The sequence below is a fragment of the Drosophila ananassae genome, chromosome 3L, assembly GCF_017639315.1.
Source record: "Drosophila ananassae strain 14024-0371.13 chromosome 3L, ASM1763931v2, whole genome shotgun sequence".
Taxonomy (NCBI): Eukaryota; Metazoa; Arthropoda; class Insecta; order Diptera; family Drosophilidae; genus Drosophila; species Drosophila ananassae.
The window spans coordinates 3,719,208-3,739,386 of NC_057929.1; the positions used below are offsets into that span (position 1 = coordinate 3,719,208).

Sequence of the window (20,179 nt, forward strand, 5' to 3'; positions counted from 1 at the left end):
AGCAGCCGACAGGTGTTGTGGCGTTCAGTAGCCGACAGGACGACCAGCCAGCAGGTACGTGTGCCACAAGATTCGCATCCCTACCGCTTTCCCCACACACACTCCTCCAGTGCGTTCGCGTGCGGTGAAAGTAAGAGTCGTTGACTGGCGACACGTGTGGAAATGTTGTGCGAATTGGGATTTTGGCGATGGGTGCGGCATTGTGATGCAACTGAGTAATGCAACTGCCACCATCTACCAGTTGAGGGCGTGTTGCCATTACCTCAGCCAAATTAGAGTCTAATTTTCACGTGAAACCGTTTCTGTGTCGGATTTACGTGAGTGGAAACGACCAAGTTGATCAAATTTCGCACAAAACTCGGTTGCCTTAATGGCAGAAATAGGATACAACATAAGAGGGAATGCTAATGCGAAATAGTAGCCTTGCAGATATTATTATAATCCACACTCAGTGCTTTTAGAGTTCCATTATATTCCATATTTTCAAAATAAATAACTTCCCATCAGTTTATGGTCCACACTCAAAGGTCAATTAGTTTAGTTGGCAAACTTTTATAAACTCATCGCCTAAGTGCATGCCACCTGCTCGGCATTAGAAAACTTTATCCAATTGTACAAAATACAACTGGAAACTAACTAATTGCAAAACTTTCGAATACCCCCAAAGCAATTAGCCACATTCTGTTGCAGGAGCTCGGGCAGCCCAGTCGCCCAACGAAGTAGACAAAAAGCAAAGTTTTTACATCTTTTTATGGACGCACTTTGACACTTTCGATAGAATAAGGACTCGAACTTGGAGACGCGTCAGCAGCACTTTACTTAATTAAGAATCGAGCTGGCAGCATAATGTATCTATTTCATTTCCTAACCTGGCTATTAAAGGATCGTTCGTTTCCTTTTCGTAATTAGTCGAGTTTTGATAAGCGACAGTGGATAGGTAATTGGTGTCCGCAAGGGATAAGCCAACCTGAGCCAACCGTCAATATCACGGTTTTGGCCCAAAAGTTTAATCTGACCCGGCTGACCAAAATAGACGAAAGTAATTAACAAACGCAAATGGGTTTTATTTTTTTCTCAGCCCTTTACCGTTACAACCTTCTGGGGTATTAATAGACCCCCACGCGGAAAAGAAAATGTATTTCTTTGCCCAGGGCCAATAGCTATGTAAACTCATTAACTTATTGATGGGAGAGCATGGCGACCATTTCTTGATTAAATTGAATCATTACGAACAAATAACAATGATTGTATAATTCGGCCCATATAAGTATGCTACCATTTCGACGAAAATAAACTTTAAGGAAGATCCTTTAAGGTGGCAGTAAAAAACTCACTTCCTGGGGCAAGTAATTATAAAATCATGTAATTTATATTCATTTTCAAAAGGAAAGCCAAATGTTGTTTATATATTTTAGGCCTTAACAAACATTATTTCTAATGGCTCTTGGCCACACACGTTTCTGAATTCTCTTTTCGACATTTTCAATAGACTCAAGATAATAATAACGTCTATTTTTATGTGGTTTAGGTTTTATTTATTTTTATGTGGCCTAGGCATTAAGGTCTAATTATATCATCCATCGATTTTCGGCTAAGCCGTTAAATTGACCAAAATAGCCTTAACTTAAATTGCCATAATTCGGCACATTTCCTGACAACAACCACCAATATGTGAGCATTACTATTTATGCATGCCCCAGGGGGCAATAAATGCGAAAGGTGGGGTCTGAGAATACATAAATTAAGTCGCAGCCGGTAATAACACTAAAAGCAAACTCACAATTTTAATGAGCTGCCTGACAGGGACATTCCGCCGGCACAAGCGGCGATTTATGCTCCCGTACGGTTTATCCATGCGTATGTATACGGAAATTTGCTCATCCCGGAGAAAGAAAATTGACTCTGCACAAGCATACATTTTAATTAACCGAATAGGAGGGCATCCATTTTCACCATTTCAGGCAGCAGGCAACAGGCATCTGGCAACCGGCAACTGGAGGCATCGGCATCAGCAACAGGCAACTCCACGGGCGATGACGTACTAACTTGACTGCAATGAGTAACATACCGCTGCGGGCAGCTTTGCTGCTGCTCCTCAGCACTTCTCTTGCCACACCCTCATCCGCATCATCATTCACCACCGGAACGGGAAAGGGAGCCGGACCCGGAGCCGGAACAGCTTGGCAGCGTGCCCTTTTTGGACGCAATTCGCGCAACCTAGTGCACCGCAGACCCCCCGGGGACTTGGGACTGAACGACTACTATGGCCCGTATGCCGGACTGGACCTGGATCAGAGCCAAGTGGGGGAGCAGAGGGAGCTGCACCAACCATTGCCGCCTCCGCAGCAGGTGAGTGGGCATTGTAATTGCAAGGCTTCGGCCGGGAAACAATTTTATTTTTTATTTTCTGAAATTACTTTGGTAGAACAGGAAAAAATTGCAGTTGGTCGTAAAAAAGAAGGAGAAAGCCTGGTGTGGATTGGGAGTTTAAACATAAAGGTATTCCTATTTCCTATAAGACCTGAAGGTGGGAGATTTTTCTATGTTCCTTGGCTTCCATTATTGATATAATTAGACTCTAGGGAAATTAGTCTATTTTTAATCCAAAGTGCTGAATTTTGTCAGACACGTAGTTTTTTTAATTAAAAACCAAAAATATTCATACGCCATGTAGGCAAATTATAATTGAAGCCACCAATTCTACCCAAGTTTAATTGAACAATTCCTGCGAAGGTAGCAATCAACTGGAAAGTTCAGAGTTCAACTGAATGTTCGAATTAATCGGTTGTTGCAGCTCAGTGTGGGGGGTAACATAACGCATACGCACCGTGTAACACGATGTTGAACAAACGCCACTCTAATTGCCACCGAATTTGAACCTTCCACACAGCTTCGCCAACAAACCGAGGTATATGGAATTGTAGAGCCGCTGATTGAGGACACGCCCTGTGCGGACCGCGCCTGCCTGCTGAACGAGGACTGCTGTCCCTCCGGGGTCTGCGTCAACACATATGGCGGTAAGTTGGCTTAATTGCATCGTACGTCTCAATCAGCACTTGATGCCAATGAAAGGTTTTTAATTTCATACAAATATGATTAATTAGTTGACCAGATCATTAAAGAGCATAATTATGAAAGCAGAGCTTGTGTTAAATGCAACAAATGATAGTAAAAATAAAGCAGATTTCTTTTAAATATTGGCTCTTATGAAAACAGTATATTAAAAACAAAAAATAAATAAAAGTTCTTAACAGGACAACATAATCCTGAAAGTTTGAATACCTGTAGTTGCCTAAAAGTTTTCGGAGCAATGTCCACAATTATAAAAACATGCTAGATAACTTTTAAAAAATTGCTATATAACTTTTCCAGAAGGTAAATGCGTTTATGTGTTTGGACGACAGCGAGAGCTGTGCCAACATCATGCGGATTGCCCGCAGGGAAGCGCCTGCATGCTGGTGGCCCAGGAAGGAGTCTGGAGGTGTGAAGCAGAGCCGGAATCGGGGGCGGCCCCCTCGCTGCTGGAGGACGTGTTCCGGATGAGACCGAAGCAGCCGTTGGGCAGCGATTGCAGTAGCAGCAGTGACTGCCAGGTGATCAAGTAGGTTGAGGGTATACCAAAAAGTATAATAGAATATTAATGGATTCTATTTCAGTGGCATGTGCTGCCAACAACAACGGTTGCACCATCGCGCCACCATCAAGCTCACCTGCGGTTACTTTCGCGACGCTTTTGATTGCGTGGACATGGTCGGAAATGAGGTGGGTTTATAGCATAATATAAAAAAACCAGTAAATAATTAATTTAAAAATGTCTCTAAATTCGGATTTAATTTCCACAGCATCGGAATTAAAAAAGGCAGCAGGCTGATTGAAACCGGAAAAGACGCCATACAAGCCAAGAACGAGCTAACTGAATAAAATACAAACATATTTCAACATGAATTAAGACGGTTCTCGGATATAAATACAATATTGGAACATATCAAATGTTAAACGAATACATATCAATCTTCGAGTTTGCTGTAGCTTAGAGAAATCGCGTATATATTGCCCGCATATGAGAATTTACTCGCGTACCACGTTAAATTACCTAAATGTTCTTAGATATCTAAATGTGTTTTTAGTAGAAACTCCATATATACTGACTGAGGCATTCAATGTTATTAACAAACGATTATTCTAATACAATTTTACCATATTCAAGAAGAAATTAAATCGTTTCACCTTTCAATTTAAATCAAATCAATAAATGAACTTAGCAAACACTTTTATTTTTAATTTAATTGCTGCATTTGGAACAGGACACCCCAGAAAATTTACCACATTGGAGATTGGTGGATAATCGATACACAAATCGTTTAAGGTATTCCGCTCAGGATCATATAGAAATTGGCCATCGCTGGAGCCAAATCATCCTCCCCATGAGCTTTACGCATTTTGAGGCGGAAATGCTCAGGAAATTGAGGAAAAAATTTTTAAAATATTTAGTTTTCAGATTTTAAGGCAGAACGGTGGAGAATCGACCCACAAATCGTTTAAGGTATTCCGCTCAAGAATCGGATGGAAATTGGCCAAGATATAGCTATCGCTGCGGGCCATATAGGCCTCCCCATGCACTTTCCCCATTTTGAAGGGGATAGCCCAGGAAATTTAGGAAAAAATTTTAAAAATATTTTGTTTCTAGGTTTTGATACAGAATGGTGGAGTATCGATCCACAAATCGTTTGAGGTATTCCGCTCAAGAATCGGATGGAAATTGGCTAAGATATGGCCATAGCTTGGGGCCATATAGGCCCCCCTATGCACTTTCCGCATTTTGAAGGGGATAGCCCAGAAAATTTAAGAAAAAATTTAAAAAATATTTTGTTTTTAGATTTTGATGCAGAATGATGGAGAATTGATCCACAAATCGTTTAAGGTATTCCGCTCAAGAATCGGATGCAAATTGGCCAAGATATGGCCATAGCTTGCTTGGCACTGCACTTTCCGCATTTTTCAGTGTTTTGAATCCCCGTGACCTTTGTCCTTTTATTGCATATGTGTTTTCCTACCACATAATGTTTAATATTTTATTAGAGAACACCATCAAGGCATTTATGAGAAAAGAAATTAAAATAAAAGCTTTCCATTTCCCACCATTTAATATTCATGTCCTCGAACCAAAATGACCCAGGGCATATTGTGGTTTTCCAGCTTGGAAGACTCCACATGGCACACATTTGAAATAAAAAAACACGGCGATTTCTTTTACAAATATTTTCTGTTGGTTTTATTTATTTAAAGTGCCAGTAAAAACGCAGCTTAAAGCTAAAAGTTAGACTCTGTTTACACTTTCAACGCTTTTGTTTTTAACATTACACCCAAGAAAATCATCCTTTCATCGCCATTCCTTTCTCTTCCCATCTCTCGGTCTATATATCTCTCATGATCCAATTCAATTACGATTATTACACATAGAAATGCTTTTAGCTCATATTCTTTATGGCTGAGACACTCTTCGCTAACTTGAGCCTAACATAAGTCGCGAAAAGTATATCGGTTTAGTCCTTAAAATCTTAAAAATTTTCGAACCAAAAATATGTTTTGTTTCTTTGCCAGCAAAATAGGATTTATTATTGTTAATTTAATATTTTTTTTTCACGATTTCGCGCATTGTGTAAGTCTTATCTTGTTTTTGTGTTCGGTTTAAATTGAATCTTAAACTCAGTTCAATGTAAATGGTTTTTGGTTTGGATCAAGGGCTACGGGTGGGGGGTATAGGAAATGCCCCACATCGGAGGTTGTTCAAGGGTTTGTCTTAAAAACAATTTTCGTCTTAAACTTAGCTTGCAACACAGTCAAGCATTTATCAATTAACACTTTGTATTGAATTATGTCTCATTTTTTTGTGTTTGACTCGCACGCACGGACTGCACAGACTATTTACACATATTACAAATACAGGAATAGTTTTAAAAACTAAATATACGTATATATGATCTAATAGATCTAAAATATTTTGTTTAGATTTTTTTTTTCCGAAAGAAATCCTTTGAGTTCGGTCAGGAAATGATTAGCTTCGGTAAAACTAAATTAAAATAGGAAGTGAAATTTCGCAGGCCGAAAATGTAACAATATGTACTATATAGTAGCTAAAATTATATCATGATAATCATGCACACACTGATCGCACAAACGCTTACTTATAGCTTACATCAAAATGATTAAAATGTTAATTAATGTTTACGTTAATCTCTCAGCTGGCGTGTGTATATGGTTTAAGGAAACATGTTTTATGCACAAACTACTATTGCATCCTCATAAAGGTATTGTAATTATAAAAAAAGATAATGGACTCAATTAGCTTATGGCAATCGATATGGAAATTCAATTATTCAATGACTTTCAAGTTTAAACACATATGTATAACTGGGAGTACTCACTAGTACTAGAACTAGTATTAGTGGTTTAGGTTTGTTCATGAAACATCAAGTTCCTTACAATTTACAATCGAAGCAAATATAGTTTACAATTCATATTTAAATATACTAGATTACTTTATAATTATATAGTTTTATTTTAATTTGCATTATGCTTTACGTCTACAGTAAAATAGGAAGAACAAGCTTTGGTTACAAAAACAAGAAACAAAACTAATAAAAGTCGAACGGAACACTAATTAATGCGAAATGAACAAAAAAAATAACAAAAATAATAAAAATTCATTGATTGCAAGGATCGAGAATTTTAATGGATGAAGGTGTGTGCAAATCGTTGGAGCTTATAATAACAAACATAAGCCCATCAACCGATATATTGCGGATGGGCGGGTAACCATGTGTGAAGTGCTTGGTACATATTTTAAGATTAGAGGCACAGCAGCAGCAATAGCGACGCGGGCATGGCAAGCTGCACGTGAGCAGGCGGCGCACCAACTTTGATTCATTAATTCTTTACTTTTTGTTTTACGTTACGATTTCCTGAGTTTATCAACGTTGTGTTGGTTTATGCCTAAATATTTAATTCTCTTCTATTCTGATGATGTGGTACCTCGCTGTCGATGTATATCTTTCACATTGCAGTTAAAAAGTGTTCTGCTTATTGAATCCGTTTGTATATTGGGTGTAGTTGCTTTCACTGCTGCTCAGTCTTGACAAAGTCTGTCTGTATTTTTCGTTTTGTATTTATAGTTTTTGTGTGCTGGATTCCCTTGCTCGCGACCAGGATTTGTAAAAATATATATGGATTGTGTATATAAGATATTTGTTGGTGGTATACCCTATGCCCTAATCGGCAGCTCTAATGGCAGTGCGGTAAGTTTCCTTTGGCGCGCCGCCTTGCTCACGCTGCCCGGAAACAAGCAAATCTCAGCGGAAATGTCAACGAAGGCTATGTACAATAGTTGAGGATGGTTTTTGGACACAAAACTAATAACGAGCTCGTTTTCGCGGAAACAAAGCAAGCATTGAAAACGTTAAGGATGGGTTTAGCGCTTAATATTTACAATTTCCTTTGTATTTCTATTCTTAACGGTTTGCTCGAACTGCTTTGCAGGCGCTGCCAGGACATTTAAGGTAACGCGGGGCCAGGTTACAGGTTGCTCATGAGCAACGCACGAAAGTGTCGCCACAATTGTACGCACTCAAATCTCCTCCCTCTTGAACTCGTCGAACTAGGGCCACAATCAGTTTTTGACCTTGTCCTCGACACTTATGCTCGCCAGCGTCTTTTTGATGCGCAGAGCGGTCAGACGCGCCACGGGATTCGGATACCAGCACTCCTTCATCACCTTGGCCATATTGTGGAGCACATCGGATGCGTGCCAGCGATTTGGAATGTTGGGGCGGATCCTCTCAATGCAGACAACCTGAAAGGAAGAAATCCTTTTTTTAAAAACTCCATATACAGAAAACTATCTGCTACTGCCAACCTTCTTCATTTCTTCGATGCTGGGATCCGGTTGCACGGCATCATAGTACGGCAACTGGTACTCGTCGTAGATCATGCCCATGTTACAGCGCCGCGCGATCTCCCAGAGGATCAAGCCGAAGGCGTAAACATCTGCCCGCTTGTAAGAGTCAAAGTGCTGGGCGTTCATCGTCTCATCCAGTACCTCGGGAGCCATGTAGCGCTTGGTGCCCACACGATGCGTCGAGGGAATGTCCACCGAATCATCTTTTTCCACGTGACGCACGGCCAAACCCAAATCACCGATAGCACAGCTTAGGTTCGACTTAACCAGGATGTTCTTGGACTTCAGATCCCGGTGAGCAATGGCTGGCTTTCCGCGAGTACCCACAATGTCCATGTGCAGGTGGGCCAGTCCAGTGGCAATGCTTAGCGACATGTTCAGCATGGTGTTGGTGTCCACCGCGTGCGTGGTCAGATAATCGAATAGCGATCCATTCTCGTGGTAGTCTGTCACTAGCCACAACTGTGTCCAGGTTCCATTGTCTGTTTGAAAAAGGTAGCAGAAGAATAAGCATTTTGGATTTCGCAAAGAGGATCGTCTGACAGGCTCACCCTTGTTGTCAGCGGCTATGAAGCCCAGGATGTTTTCATGCCGAAGCATAACCGTCTGATAGATCTCCGCCTCGCGGAACCAAGAGCACTCCTCGCGACTGGAGAAGATCTTAACGGCCACATTTTCCCCACGCCAGCGACCGCGCCACACTTCGCCAAAGCGACCCTTTCCGATCACGTGGCACAGTTGCACCTGCCGGGCAATGGAGCGTTGCACCAACAAGGGGAGACCAGCTAGGGGAGAACAGGATAATTAATATTTGATTTATAGAGAAAGGACGCATGGAACTCACCCGAACCGGAACCGGAAGTGGTCATCTCGATGATGTCGTGTATGGTAGTGTTGCCATTCAAAATGGGATCATACACAGAGTCCTCCTTGGCAAAGGGTCTGCCGCTGGCCAAGCGCTTCCGCCGTTGGAAGTAGTACCAGGAACTGGTGCCGGTGAGACAGATGAAGAGTGTCACACCCAAGATGATGGCACCCAACTCCCAGCTGGTCAAGTTGCGCGGCGGCACCATGTCTGGACACATTCAAGGATACGATTATTAAGAAGGATCAAAGGAAGGGATATGTTCATGTGTGAGAAGTAATGGAAAATAAATAGTAAGAGTATGCGGAATGTTAGTCCATCCACTGGGAATGGCATGCACGAAGCCGTTAATAGGTAGATGTGCGTGATACAGGTAAGAAAACAAGGTGCAATACAAAAAACGAATCCCAGAAACTCATTCCGAACATAAGCAATTAGTAGAACTTAAATTAATTAATTTATTTACACAAACATCACTGACCTGCACATGAATATGTTTTTTTGGTTATTTACAAACCTTTGCATACCAAACGACGTAGCCTTCAACATCTACTTCAAAACTACTTCAAAAATGGACAAAAACTTACAAAAATACACGTAAAGAGTTGGTTTTAATGAATTTTTGGTATATTTTTTTTTGGAGAAATAACGAACAATTCCATACCCGAATCTGAATCAGAATATCGCAGACAAACAAACTCATTCAGAGACCCACAAACCACCCACTGAACAAACACAAAAGTGCAATGGAAATGAGCGAGGAACTGAAAAACGCGAACTCTTCTCATTAAAACTGATATACCCTAACAGAAGTTTTAAAAATTATATTAATTAAAATGTATTTAACCTGGAAACATTGCCAGAAAAATATGAAAATAATAATTGTATTATTTTTTATGGAATAATATTTAAAATGCCTTTGGAAATGAAACTTCTGTATGGGTAATAATTATAAAAAACAGCCAGACAGCAAGAAAAATGCGGCCATTAATGAATGAAATGAGAGAACGCTGGCTCTGGGCTGCAAACTGCAGTTGCAGCTTTGGCCCCGGCGTTATGTTGCACATGAATGAATGGCCGAGCTGCATAAACAGAAACGGGGCAGACACACCGACACAACAAACACGTTCACACACATGCAGACAATGGCACAGACAGTCGCCGGAGTGGGAGCACCAGGAGGGGGCCACCCTAACCCAACCTCCCTAGTTGTGGTTATGGTTGTGGGGTTGTTTAAGTATTTTTTTGCTGACTGCGGGTCGACCCTTGAGACATGTTTGTTGTTGCCTGCTTACTTCCTTCTTAAATGCGTTTTTAACAAGTCAATGCGATGATGACTCAAAAGGTCACCAGACAAGCCCACAAAACAAAAAATGCACCAGGAACTCAGTTGGTTGGGGGCCACCTAAATGGCGGCTAGTTCTGAGGAGTGGGGTGGTTGGGCGCCAGCAAGGCCACCGACAAGGTAACAAAGTGGTGCGCGTATACACATGAGATATTTGCAAGAGACTGCCAACGAATGACAAGGACGAACCAACGGCACACTGAAAACAATACCAAGTGAGAAGACCAAAACACTTTTCTATTTATTAATAATTGATGTTTAAAGAGTCAAATAATCATGAATTCAATAATGGTATCGAGAACACTTTCAGAGGACGAACATGGACAGTGACAGGGAGGGGGTTAAATGGACATTGTCGGAGACAGGTGGGCACTGGAAGCGTGTATGTGCGAACTTGTGTGGGTGTGTGTGTTTCGGCCAGGAGTGCTGGATGCATGTGGTGGTGCGCGAATGGGGTTTTGGTTACAAAAAAAACTACGCAAATGAGGTGATGCAGTGGCATGGGCGTGGGCGTGGCTGCCTTTTTTTTTGGGTGGTGGTTGTGGTTGGTGTTTTGCGGGTGTGTGCAATGCTGATCTCACCTGGTAGGACACCACTGTAATTTGCACGCGTATTGCAAAGGCTCTCGGAGCAGCACTCTGAGTGGGCTATCTGGGAATTAACTTTGCACGGGGACGGATCTTCGGGTGGCAAGTGGCCTGCGTCCAGGCATCTACATACACAATATTTAGTTGGGATTTGCATCATCTACTGGGTTATTACTATTGCATGTGTTTTTGTTTTTTTTCTAAATTAAGTTCTAAGTTGGGTAGTATTTTAGATTAGCACTTTTGTTTGTTGTGTTCCAAGTTGATGTTATTTGTTGTAGTTGCGGTGTGCAGTTGAGAAGCAGCTGTTGCAGCCATCACTTACAAGCTAATATTCAGCAGCAGCCTTTATCAGAGGGGGGTTTGGGGTTGGGGTAGGTTTTGGGCCATAGCTTCGTGTTGTCAGGTGGTGCAGAGGCATAAAGCAGAGTCGGGGGAATATGGGGTAAACCACAGCCAGATGGGAGGGATGTTAAGTGTAAGACCTCGGATAGGGGGACAATATCATCGCCCTATAATACGCCCTAACAACAAACCTAATAATAAGAGAGAGCTCTCAGATCAAATCCGACATCTACAAACTACAAACACGGTTTGTACGAGATACTTTGGCATGCATATAGATAGTTATGGTTTATAGTTTAAAGCAGTGGTGGGCAAAACGCACACATTTATAACATTTGATTGTGTGCGTAAGCAGCGAAAAACAAAGAGAGCAACCCATTCACTGAGCGAAAAACTTTGTGTACTAATTCGTTCATCGGTAATTTTGTAAATATTGCACAAAATAAGGTACTTTTTGTATTTTTCAGACTTGTATAATGAATTTACACAATTATAATAATAAAATATGAAAATATAATACAAAAATAAAAGAAAAAATACGAACTATAATAAAATTAATAAAGATAATAAAAAAATATTTCCTAGATAATATTCTTAAACAAATTAAGCATTGCGCTTCCCCATCCATATTTTCTATAAAGAAAAATTTTTCTTCCCAAATTTCAAGAAACATTTTTCTCAGTGATTTTTTTGTCGCAATGGTCGTGCTCCAGTGAGGTCCGATCATCGAATAAATTCATTTTCATTGGTAGAACAGAATATTTTTGGCGCTCAAATGAAATGAAATGAGAGAAAAATGCCAACTTTGGCCCTCTCACGAAAGCTAATGAGAGTGCTTCGGAGAGGAGCGAGCTCGCTCATACTGTGCGTGTGCCGGCAGCGCTGCAGCAGAATTTTTGGCCCTATGCTCGCGAGTTATGGGAAATGAGAGTTTGCCCACCACTGGTTTAAAGTTTAAAGTTCATGGTTGGTAGGGATAAGGTGTGTAAGCTGGATTCCGTATAAGACTGTGTGTTGGTGTGTGCCACAAAGAGGTGGTGGGGCAAACAGTGGGTAGTAGGAGGAGAGAAGAGAAAAAGATATTGGGGTAAAAAAGGCAAAGGGTGAGCCCGAGAAGCGAATAAAGTGCAAATAGAAAAGATAAATAATAAAATAAAGAGATAAATAATAAATAAGATAAAGAGATAAAATAAAGAGCGTTGTGCGCACCTCGGAACTAAACTAATATAACAAAAATATATATCATTACAGATTACAGATTACTTCATTGTTTATTTATTAAAGAAATTATTATTATTTAATTAATATTATTACTATTATTATTATTGTTGTAGTTGTTGTTGCAGTGCATAATTAGGCAAATAGTGAGATAAAAGAGAGAAAGTGCAAACTAAAGAAAGAAATTGTATTTGTTTTGTATTGTATTGTTTTGACTGTAGTGTCGTTGTTGTTACGTGAATGTTGCTGTACCTGTTTCAAATATCCTCTTCATAATCTCATTCTTATTGCAGAACTCATTCCTACAACACTCAACTCTATACGTATCGTACTTGGGCTTACCGCTGAGGCATTCAAACGGTATCCGATGCATATCGTATTTCAAATCGAGGCAGCTACACATTTATGCCCAAAATAAACCCAATTTTCAGTATTTTCGGATTGCAACCGATACAGGGGAGCGAGCGACGAGGGGGAGAGAATAGAGAAAATATATATATTTAACAATTAAATCAAGTTAGTTTTTTGGGTTTTGGCGTTTTATTATTTCGTTTGCTGGTTGCTGATACTTTGATGCTGTGGTGGTTTTGTTGTGATTGCTGTAGTTTCTGTTGACTTTCAGCCTTGTTGCTAATTGAAGTTTCATTCTGGTTAGTAGCAATAATACTTTTATTTAAAAAGATAACTCGGCGACGCCCTGGGCGGCGTTCGGGCATTAGTAGGGCAGGGCTCTGCATTTTGGGTTAAGATTCATGTCAAAAAAACAGAAAAAACTTCAACTTCAAGCACAGAAATGTGGGGTAATAACAGTCAGAAAAAAACTATCAAATCGAGTAACTTTTTTTTTGGCGACGTGCGAAGGTTTGAGGGGAAAGTCACACACAAGAACAGAGGGCAGAGGAGCGAAACACGTGCAGAAGCGCACGCACCTTCAACGGCCACCCGGGAGTTCAACCGCCGGCCTCCCTCCATCCTGATCACGGGCCGGAGCCAACGGTTGCAAAAGTCTCTGTCCTTGCAGCAGGCATGACCACCGTGCCGGGCTGCCGGACGGGCGGTGGGTCCACGGCCCTCGTTGCACCAGATGAACCGACCCGGCGGAAAGCTCTGCGACATATTGAGGCATCTGCATCGCAGATAGTTTTGATATTGACTGGCTGTTCCTATCTGAAATCCTAACAACTAGGTGTTGTGTCCGGAAACTCACCTGTAACTGAAAATGATACCCCTGTCCGAGCTCTTCTCCACCGACGTGAAGCAGTAGCCGTCCGTCTCACAAATGTTGTTCGATTCCTTACAGATGTCGCAGTGGCATTTAATCAATTCTAAAAATTACACAAACATATTAGTTATTAAATGATTAAAGCGAATTAGTATTTAAACAGTTGAAAAACCAACAGATTCCACATAAATACAAATTAATCGATGTGGCGATGGCAGAAATTAACTAATTAGAGAACGAAGACATCCATAAATCAACCGCCAGCTGATTGGTATCTCCTTTGGGGCTGGCATAACCATACCCACGGGGCACCTGGCCGGGCACACGCTTACCCAGACAGCCACAGACACATCCATAAAGGCAGACTTTGCCGAAAGCGTGATGAAACAAAAACAAAACCATTTAGCATTAACAAAGCAGACGCAGAGAAGACAAGTGCAAAGTGGAGGGCCAGACAATGCGACCAGTTATACCCTCCCTCCATTCGGCGGTCTGTGCTTAGGCCTGTTTTTTTATTTGCCGGTTGCAGTTGCAAGTGCCCCGACTGCAGCGAGTGCAACGGCGGGCAAAATGCATCCAGACGTGGGGGTGTCTGCTGACAAGCGGCGTTGGAGTGGGCCATGAGAGCTGTCTGGCTCAGCTCATTGACACCAAGCTGACGTCACGAGATGGGAATGGAATCGGAGACGGAGACGGTGACGGAGACGGAGAAGGCCTTTTAGAGGCATTCAGAGTCTTTGAGGTGTTATAGTCACGCGAGCTGCACTCACAAAAAATATGATATTTTAATATATTTTAAAAATAAACTTAAAATTACTTAGAATTATTAAATTAAAAGCTAATTTTACATCAATGTATTTCAATTAGTAAATATGGATTTCCTAACTAGTTTTCCCCTCAGTTTGTAAGCTTAATTTTGTTCAGTGTACCGACGTTAGCCTGCGATATCCGTTCTAGACTTACTTTCTTGCTTTTTGCTGACTGGCTGAGCTACATAGGGCTTCAGTTCCGGGGATGCTACAGCCGCAGCAGATCCAGAGTCTGATCCATCGCCGTCTTGGGGCACCAACATGGGCACTGCGCTATTGTTACTATTGCTGTTGTTGTTATGACTTCTGTTATCAGTGGCCAGCGACGTCGATTGCGCGAGATAAGGCTGCTGGCCAGCTGTTCCGTTTGCTGCCTTCGCCAGCGGCGCCCTGGTCGGCTGCCATTTGCTGGAACGAGCCACATTCCCGGGATCCGAACTGGAGGCGTTCAAGCTGGTGTCCATTACCAGTTCAATGGGGGAGGCTGATTGTTTTTGACGGGGAGAGAGGAGGGAAATATAGGTTAGTTTCACACCTGGCCAGCACGAGGGTGACCACATCCTCTGCCTCTCGGGGCATCGGAAGCGGAAGCAGAATCAGGAGGGGATCGAACTCACCGCAAACTGAGGCTCCGAGGAGAGCGCCCAGGAAGATGAGCCGGTGAGCAGCGAACATGTTGGGCATTCACAGCGATTATCGGTCGCGGACGGCAGGCTTGGCCTGAGTTGTGTTATTGTTTGCCACGGGTAGTGGGGCTTTTCTTTTGTTTTCCGCGCACGCACACGCATACACGGACACCAGCACAAAAACAGTGCGGCGCAAGTTCAAAGTCTGGGTCTGCGATTCACTTGCTTCTGTTGGACAGACCCGCCAGGATGCAGGGGAACGAGCAGAACCTGCAACAGGAGGTGGAGGAAGCAGAGGACCTCGCCAGACAGCCACTAATTGGCCCTGAATTGCGCATTTATCGCGTACGAATCGCGCCCACGAGTTCTCACAATTTTCGGGGGCATTGCTGACTCTTATTACTGCACTGGACGAGTTTCGCTTATTGCTGCTTATTTCAGTATCGCCACTCCGCCCAATTGGAAGCGAAAAACTCTTCCTCCCATTTCACGAACTTCACAGACGAGGGCGAGTTTTCAGGCGGACTGTTATCACGTGATTTACGTTGCAAAGCACAGCGGCTTTGGGTTGCTCTATAATCCGCGAAGTGGCCGGCACTACGGGACTCACTTTGCAGCAATTTGTTTTTATTAATTGCTGTTATTTTATGTTAAATATACAATTTGTGCAGTGAAAAATCCGCGTTTGTGTGTGTGAATCTGCAACGGTGTGACCAATGTGATCGAAATTTAAAAACACGGCAATACCAAAATAGGTCGGGTACCGCCAAAAGTATGGCAGCCCTTTTTTGTTCCATCTGGCAGCGTTCTTCCATCTTAAAATTAAAATATATTTAATTTATAGTTTTATTTTATCGTTATTTTTGGGCTATGTCTGTTTCTGATGTTTGATAACAATTCTTTAAATTTTCCAGGCTTGAATTTGTTTTGCTTTAGAAGAACTATAACAGATCGGCATGAATAAATGGTATATAATTTTTACTCCAAGCGCAGTTGTCGGTCTCTCACTTATTTCTATAATAAAGCGCCACATTTCTAATGGGTGATAACAGAAATTTATTTCCGATAATTGCAGGTACTTCGAAAGGGCCAAGGAATCCAATGAGAACCAAAATGCGGTGCACACAGCGTGAAACGGAAACAAATCCACGGCATGTTGGGGGTCATGTTTAATGTTTAGTTTATTACTGCCACAAGAGGCTCAGAATGGAAAGCGGTGGCATGCCAGGCTCAGCTCCCTTGGCAAATCCTGAATAACGAAAATAAAGATTGATAAGTGATAAGAGCAATAAAATGCATGTGCTTCTTCTTTCACACCGCGTGTGGGGAAGAAAACCGAAAAAATGGAACTTACCCAAATACAAAACAAGGGGAACAAACCCCCAGTGGAATGTGGTCTGCACGGCATCAACGACAACTCCCAGACGCTCCTTAACTCCCTCAGACAGCTCCATTTTATGCAGATTGTAGATTTTGGTTCACAATTTGTTCACGAATTACGAAATTAGAATCCAATACACCGACGGAGGGCCAGTGTTGGTAAACGTTCTTTTCGCAAGAGCCAATCTGGAAGCTCGAATCTTTTTGAACAAAATGTTTGATAATGATTTATAAGTAAATTATTTTGAAGATATTTTTGAAAGGCTCCGCTGGAGTCTGCTCTGATAGGAAAAATTTCGGTTCGGTGTACAAAAATTTATTTGACAGTATTTTCTGAGGACATTCTTTTCAACTGATCCGGTAACTTTGGAGTTCGAACTGGATAAATGTTTGGCGCCCTTGCTTTAAAAATATATGATCCAAAATACTTTATAGGAATAATATTGTGGCAGTTTTAGTTGAACTCATTTTAATATAAACTTGTTTGCCCGAATAAACCAGACTTAAGATCCCTATCCTTCCATACAAGGCTTTTGCTTTCCAACATCTGGTCACACCCGGAGTTCTACCTTTCTTACGCTGCCCGCATGTGCATATATACGTGCTAGCGTATTTTATTTTTTTGGTTTTATGCACATGCAATATTTAGCAACGTAGAGCAACAGCTGCAGCGCCGGGGAGACAACTTGTGATTGCGGCCCACTCTGTTCCTATCGTCAAACGAAAACGTAAGTGATAAGCAATACATTTTGACGTCGAACACGACAATGATCACAGAATTTAGTGAAAAATCAATTCGTGTTATGTAAGTTGACTGGCGCTCGACTAACGGAGAAATAATCCGCTTTTCAGATCCCAATTCGCTAACTTGTTGGAACGGACCATGAAAACAACCAACCTCGGCCTGTACGCTTTCCGTTTAACCTTCGGTCAGGTGAGCACTCGCATATTAAACCAGAAAAACGGGAAACAACGCTACGCAAAAATGCGTACAGCGACAATCGGTGCCAACTAGTGCTTCCCGGTCACGCGAAACCCATAAATCCCATCATACATCCCAATGGACCATCTAAAGCCAGGAGACTCCTGCCTCGAGTGCGTGGAACTCGGATTAGATCACAAGCTCCGCCTATTCTACATCAATCTTGAAGAGGAACTGCTCAAGTGTGAATCTCGTACCTGCCTTTGGCCCCACAATGATGAGGTTTCCTCGGATGAGGATGTAGACTTCGCGGATCCTGCTGAAATAGATCTGAATGTATGGAAATCTGATCATTCGTCTGCAAGCTTCTCTTCTCCGCCAGCACATCCCGCTCCAAAAACGACTGATAAGGTGGAGAGTTCTTCCTATTCTGAAGAAGCTTCATTTCCTGCAACGGAGCCAGACGATGACGATGAGTTCATTATAGGATTGCTTCAGCAACTAGATCCAGCTCCGCAGATTGTATCTTCACTTCCCGAACTATCCTCTGCAGCCCATCCTGAAACGAAGACCCAGTCCGATTTTGACATGCCGAATCTCATGGATTTCAATATAGACTTTCCCGAACCTGAAACAGAACCTGCTACAGAATCCGAAAAACCTCCACTGGATAAGGAATCTGACCATCCACCCACGAAGCTTAAGATTAAAGAGCAAAAAGGATCCCTGCTGAAAAGCCTTAAAAGCCAATTGTCGGACAAGCTGAATAGTTTGTCGGAAAAGGAATTGCAAAGTGAAGAAAAATTCAATCCTGCTCCTGCTGATATCAAACCTCAAATCACAAGCAACCAGCAGATAGATCCCTTCAGCAGCCCGCTGAAGAAAGCCTCTACGCAGCCGCGTAGTCCCCAACCGGCCTTAAATATTATCATCAGTATTCCGGAGCTGAAAAAGCCCAATTCCTTTTTGGATGTAATTAAGCGCCATAACACCGAGCGATCGTCGGGAGCTCGGGGAGAAAAACGTAACAGATACCCAGGACGGGGTAGAGGCCGCTACACCAAAGCGGTAAAGCACTTGTTCGACAATTTGGAGAACACAAATGGAAAGCAAACGCCGCCCCGACCTTGACTGATTCAGATATGTGTGTTTTTTTTTTAAGTTTTAGAAATAAATTTGCATATTAAATATGCATATACCGGATAAGAACTCAAAGACATTTCTTTGTATTTTTTTTGTGTTTATAAATCGCAAATTTATAAATAGGCGGCACGCGTCTAGCGCATGATAATGTGCCAAGAAATACAGAGATTCCCGAACCGAGAGGCCACCATATCAGCATATTTGAACTCGGAAAAGGAGGTCGTTGGAACTGCGTCACTCGATGGGAGCTTTCTTGAAGCCGAGATTAAAAGTAGAGGTGACAGCGACAGCTATTGATAAAGCGGAGCAAGTGTTAATAGAAAAAGCTGGCGTCGTAACAGTCCACAGGAGGCGTACTATCTAATCTGGCATTACATCGACCCGTTTAATCAGTTCAATGAACGTGGGAACGTATGTGGGGAAATCAGTTTCGTGTGGCCGGGCACTTGAACCTGGTTGCCAACCACCGACGCAGGAATTTGTTATTGCGTAGTATCTCATCGCAGATGGGCGTTGGGCAGTGGGCCAAGTTTATTGTTTGTTTGGCCGCTAAAAATATACATATATAGTATAATGCCTAATGATAGTGTGTGCCTAATGGTTATCTTATCTCCCGCAGGCACCACAGCTGTCCGCACAGGCAACGTCGCACTGTAGCCATGGATTCACAACCAGCTCCTCGGCGCCAAACCGTGTGGTGACGCGGTCTGCAACCATGCTGGCGCTTTTTGGCATCGCCCTCTCCTCGTTCAGCCTAAAGCAGCTGCTCGCCAAAAAGCAAAAACACCAGGGCCTGCGCAAGCTCTAGACTGCGGCAGAATGGGGATCTAAGCCAATGTAGAGCGGGAACCGGAAGAAAAAAGAAGAGCCGCTGCGCCATGTCCTGAAGCCGCATATCCGACTAATTCATCCACCCACCATCATATGTATATTTGCCTATTTTAAGCCATTCACTCACCGAAGACACAATCGGATCAGGCACGCAGCAGCAGCCGGGCATGTTCATTTATTTTAATTTGCTTGTTGATTTTAAGACCCAGGCAGGACAACTTCTCGGGTACATAGATGTATTTTCTTGTTTACACATGCACACTACTCGCTTGCAGAGCCAACTAAAAGGAATAATTTGTGATAAATCTTATATGAGTGAGCCAAAATGATGGCAAGCTAAACAAATGTCGGAACGAAAGAGGTGCTAAATTTATGGAAATCCCAAATTATTATTAAACTTTTAGTTATGTATAGTTTGTGTATTTGAGTCTATCATATATGTATATTTAGTTACAAAATTGTATACCACACAGAGAAACGACAAAGTAGGAAGGGATAGAAAAATTAATGACACCAACGGATAAAAGATCGTGGGGCACTCTGCGTGCACTTCGCGTGCAACAGTATCCAAGAAACAGATTAGTTCTAGTAATATATTCAAATAAAAGCATTATATTCAATTGGAAATTTATTTTTTCTTTCATTTTGGTCACTTCACAAATAAGAGTAGATACAGTATAAATTAGCCAATAAACAATATTTTCTTAACCGATTTCCTACGCCTTTGTCGAAAGATAATAAATTAGTTCCCAACAACATTTCTGTGGGTATTGTTTCGATGGGTTTGAAAATCTTTTTCTGTTTTAAGATGTTTAGTTACTCGAAATACTATTATGGATATTGATGTGCATTTAAAATGGAATTTCAATTTGAAAGATTTAAACAAATTTTCAAAATAACAGTTAACTATCGATAGATATCGATAGGTAACA

General features: G+C 41.9%; 5 protein-coding genes across 7 annotated transcripts; 3 read left to right on the plus strand and 2 right to left on the minus strand.

The window, feature by feature from the left end:
• Position 1: 1 nt before the first annotated feature.
• Positions 2-4,268, plus strand: LOC6495572. Its single transcript, XM_001959083.3, has 6 exons — positions 2-54; positions 1,962-2,349; positions 2,891-3,017; positions 3,373-3,601; positions 3,657-3,762; positions 3,843-4,268. Exons 2-6 carry the CDS (start codon positions 2,056-2,058, stop codon positions 3,852-3,854), a joined length of 768 nt encoding a protein of 255 aa, XP_001959119.1. The 5' UTR covers positions 2-54; positions 1,962-2,055; the 3' UTR covers positions 3,855-4,268.
• A 976-nt stretch (positions 4,269-5,244) lies between these two features.
• On the minus strand, positions 5,245-15,810 carry LOC6495076 (TGF-beta receptor type-1). Of its 3 annotated transcripts, none has more exons than XM_014907650.3 (8): positions 14,963-15,810; positions 14,500-14,829; positions 13,522-13,639; positions 10,746-10,876; positions 8,799-9,029; positions 8,506-8,739; positions 7,913-8,436; positions 5,245-7,849 (listed from the first exon to the last, which is right to left on the minus strand). In XM_014907650.3, the coding sequence occupies exons 1-8, from the start codon at positions 15,027-15,029 to the stop codon at positions 7,667-7,669; spliced, it is 1,818 nt and encodes a 605-aa protein (XP_014763136.1). In that variant the 5' UTR covers positions 15,030-15,810; the 3' UTR covers positions 5,245-7,666. The 3 variants fall into 3 exon arrangements, with proteins under 3 accessions (XP_014763136.1, XP_014763137.1, XP_001959120.2); XM_014907651.3 differs by lacking the exon at positions 10,746-10,876 and adding an exon at positions 12,567-12,709; XM_001959084.4 differs by lacking the exon at positions 10,746-10,876 and adding an exon at positions 13,244-13,440.
• Positions 15,811-16,003: 193 nt separating this feature from the next.
• On the minus strand, positions 16,004-16,666 carry LOC6495075 (mitochondrial import receptor subunit TOM7 homolog). Its single transcript, XM_001959085.4, has 2 exons — positions 16,326-16,666; positions 16,004-16,220 (listed from the first exon to the last, which is right to left on the minus strand). Exons 1-2 carry the CDS (start codon positions 16,423-16,425, stop codon positions 16,156-16,158), a joined length of 165 nt encoding a protein of 54 aa, XP_001959121.1. The 5' UTR covers positions 16,426-16,666; the 3' UTR covers positions 16,004-16,155.
• Positions 16,667-16,888: 222 nt separating this feature from the next.
• On the plus strand, positions 16,889-19,874 carry LOC6495573. The gene is made up of 3 exons (XM_014907872.3): positions 16,889-17,079; positions 17,204-17,285; positions 19,036-19,874. Exons 2-3 carry the CDS (start codon positions 17,235-17,237, stop codon positions 19,222-19,224), a joined length of 240 nt encoding a protein of 79 aa, XP_014763358.1. The 5' UTR covers positions 16,889-17,079; positions 17,204-17,234; the 3' UTR covers positions 19,225-19,874.
• Positions 17,289-18,488, plus strand: LOC26515031. Its single transcript, XM_014908593.3, has one exon. It carries the CDS (start codon positions 17,412-17,414, stop codon positions 18,402-18,404), a length of 993 nt encoding a protein of 330 aa, XP_014764079.1. The 5' UTR covers positions 17,289-17,411; the 3' UTR covers positions 18,405-18,488.
• Positions 19,875-20,179: the final 305 nt, after the last annotated feature.

Excerpts from the sequence above, each read along its gene's own strand:
- LOC6495076 (XM_001959084.4), bottom strand. The coding sequence starts at position 15,029 with ATGCCCAACATGTTCGCTGCTCACCGGCTCATCTTCCTGGGCGCTCTC. Across the intron at positions 14,830-14,962 it reads CCTCGGAGCCTCAGTTTGCG|CCTCCCCCATTGAACTGGTA; the intron begins GTGAGTTCGATC and ends AAAAACAATCAG. Across the intron at positions 7,850-7,912 it reads GCATCGAAGAAATGAAGAAG|GTTGTCTGCATTGAGAGGAT; the intron begins GTTGGCAGTAGC and ends TCTTCCTTTCAG.
- LOC26515031 (XM_014908593.3), top strand. The coding sequence starts at position 17,412 with ATGGACCATCTAAAGCCAGGAGACTCCTGCCTCGAGTGCGTGGAACTC.
- LOC6495572 (XM_001959083.3), top strand. The coding sequence starts at position 2,056 with ATGAGTAACATACCGCTGCGGGCAGCTTTGCTGCTGCTCCTCAGCACT. Across the intron at positions 3,018-3,372 it reads CTGCGTCAACACATATGGCG|AAGGTAAATGCGTTTATGTG; the intron begins GTAAGTTGGCTT and ends TAACTTTTCCAG. Across the intron at positions 3,602-3,656 it reads AGTGACTGCCAGGTGATCAA|TGGCATGTGCTGCCAACAAC; the intron begins GTAGGTTGAGGG and ends ATTCTATTTCAG.
- LOC6495573 (XM_014907872.3), top strand. The coding sequence starts at position 17,235 with ATGAAAACAACCAACCTCGGCCTGTACGCTTTCCGTTTAACCTTCGGT. Across the intron at positions 17,286-19,035 it reads TCCGTTTAACCTTCGGTCAG|GCACCACAGCTGTCCGCACA; the intron begins GTGAGCACTCGC and ends TATCTCCCGCAG.
- LOC6495075 (XM_001959085.4), bottom strand. The coding sequence starts at position 16,425 with ATGGAGCTGTCTGAGGGAGTTAAGGAGCGTCTGGGAGTTGTCGTTGAT. Across the intron at positions 16,221-16,325 it reads TCCCCTTGTTTTGTATTTGG|GATTTGCCAAGGGAGCTGAG; the intron begins GTAAGTTCCATT and ends TTCGTTATTCAG.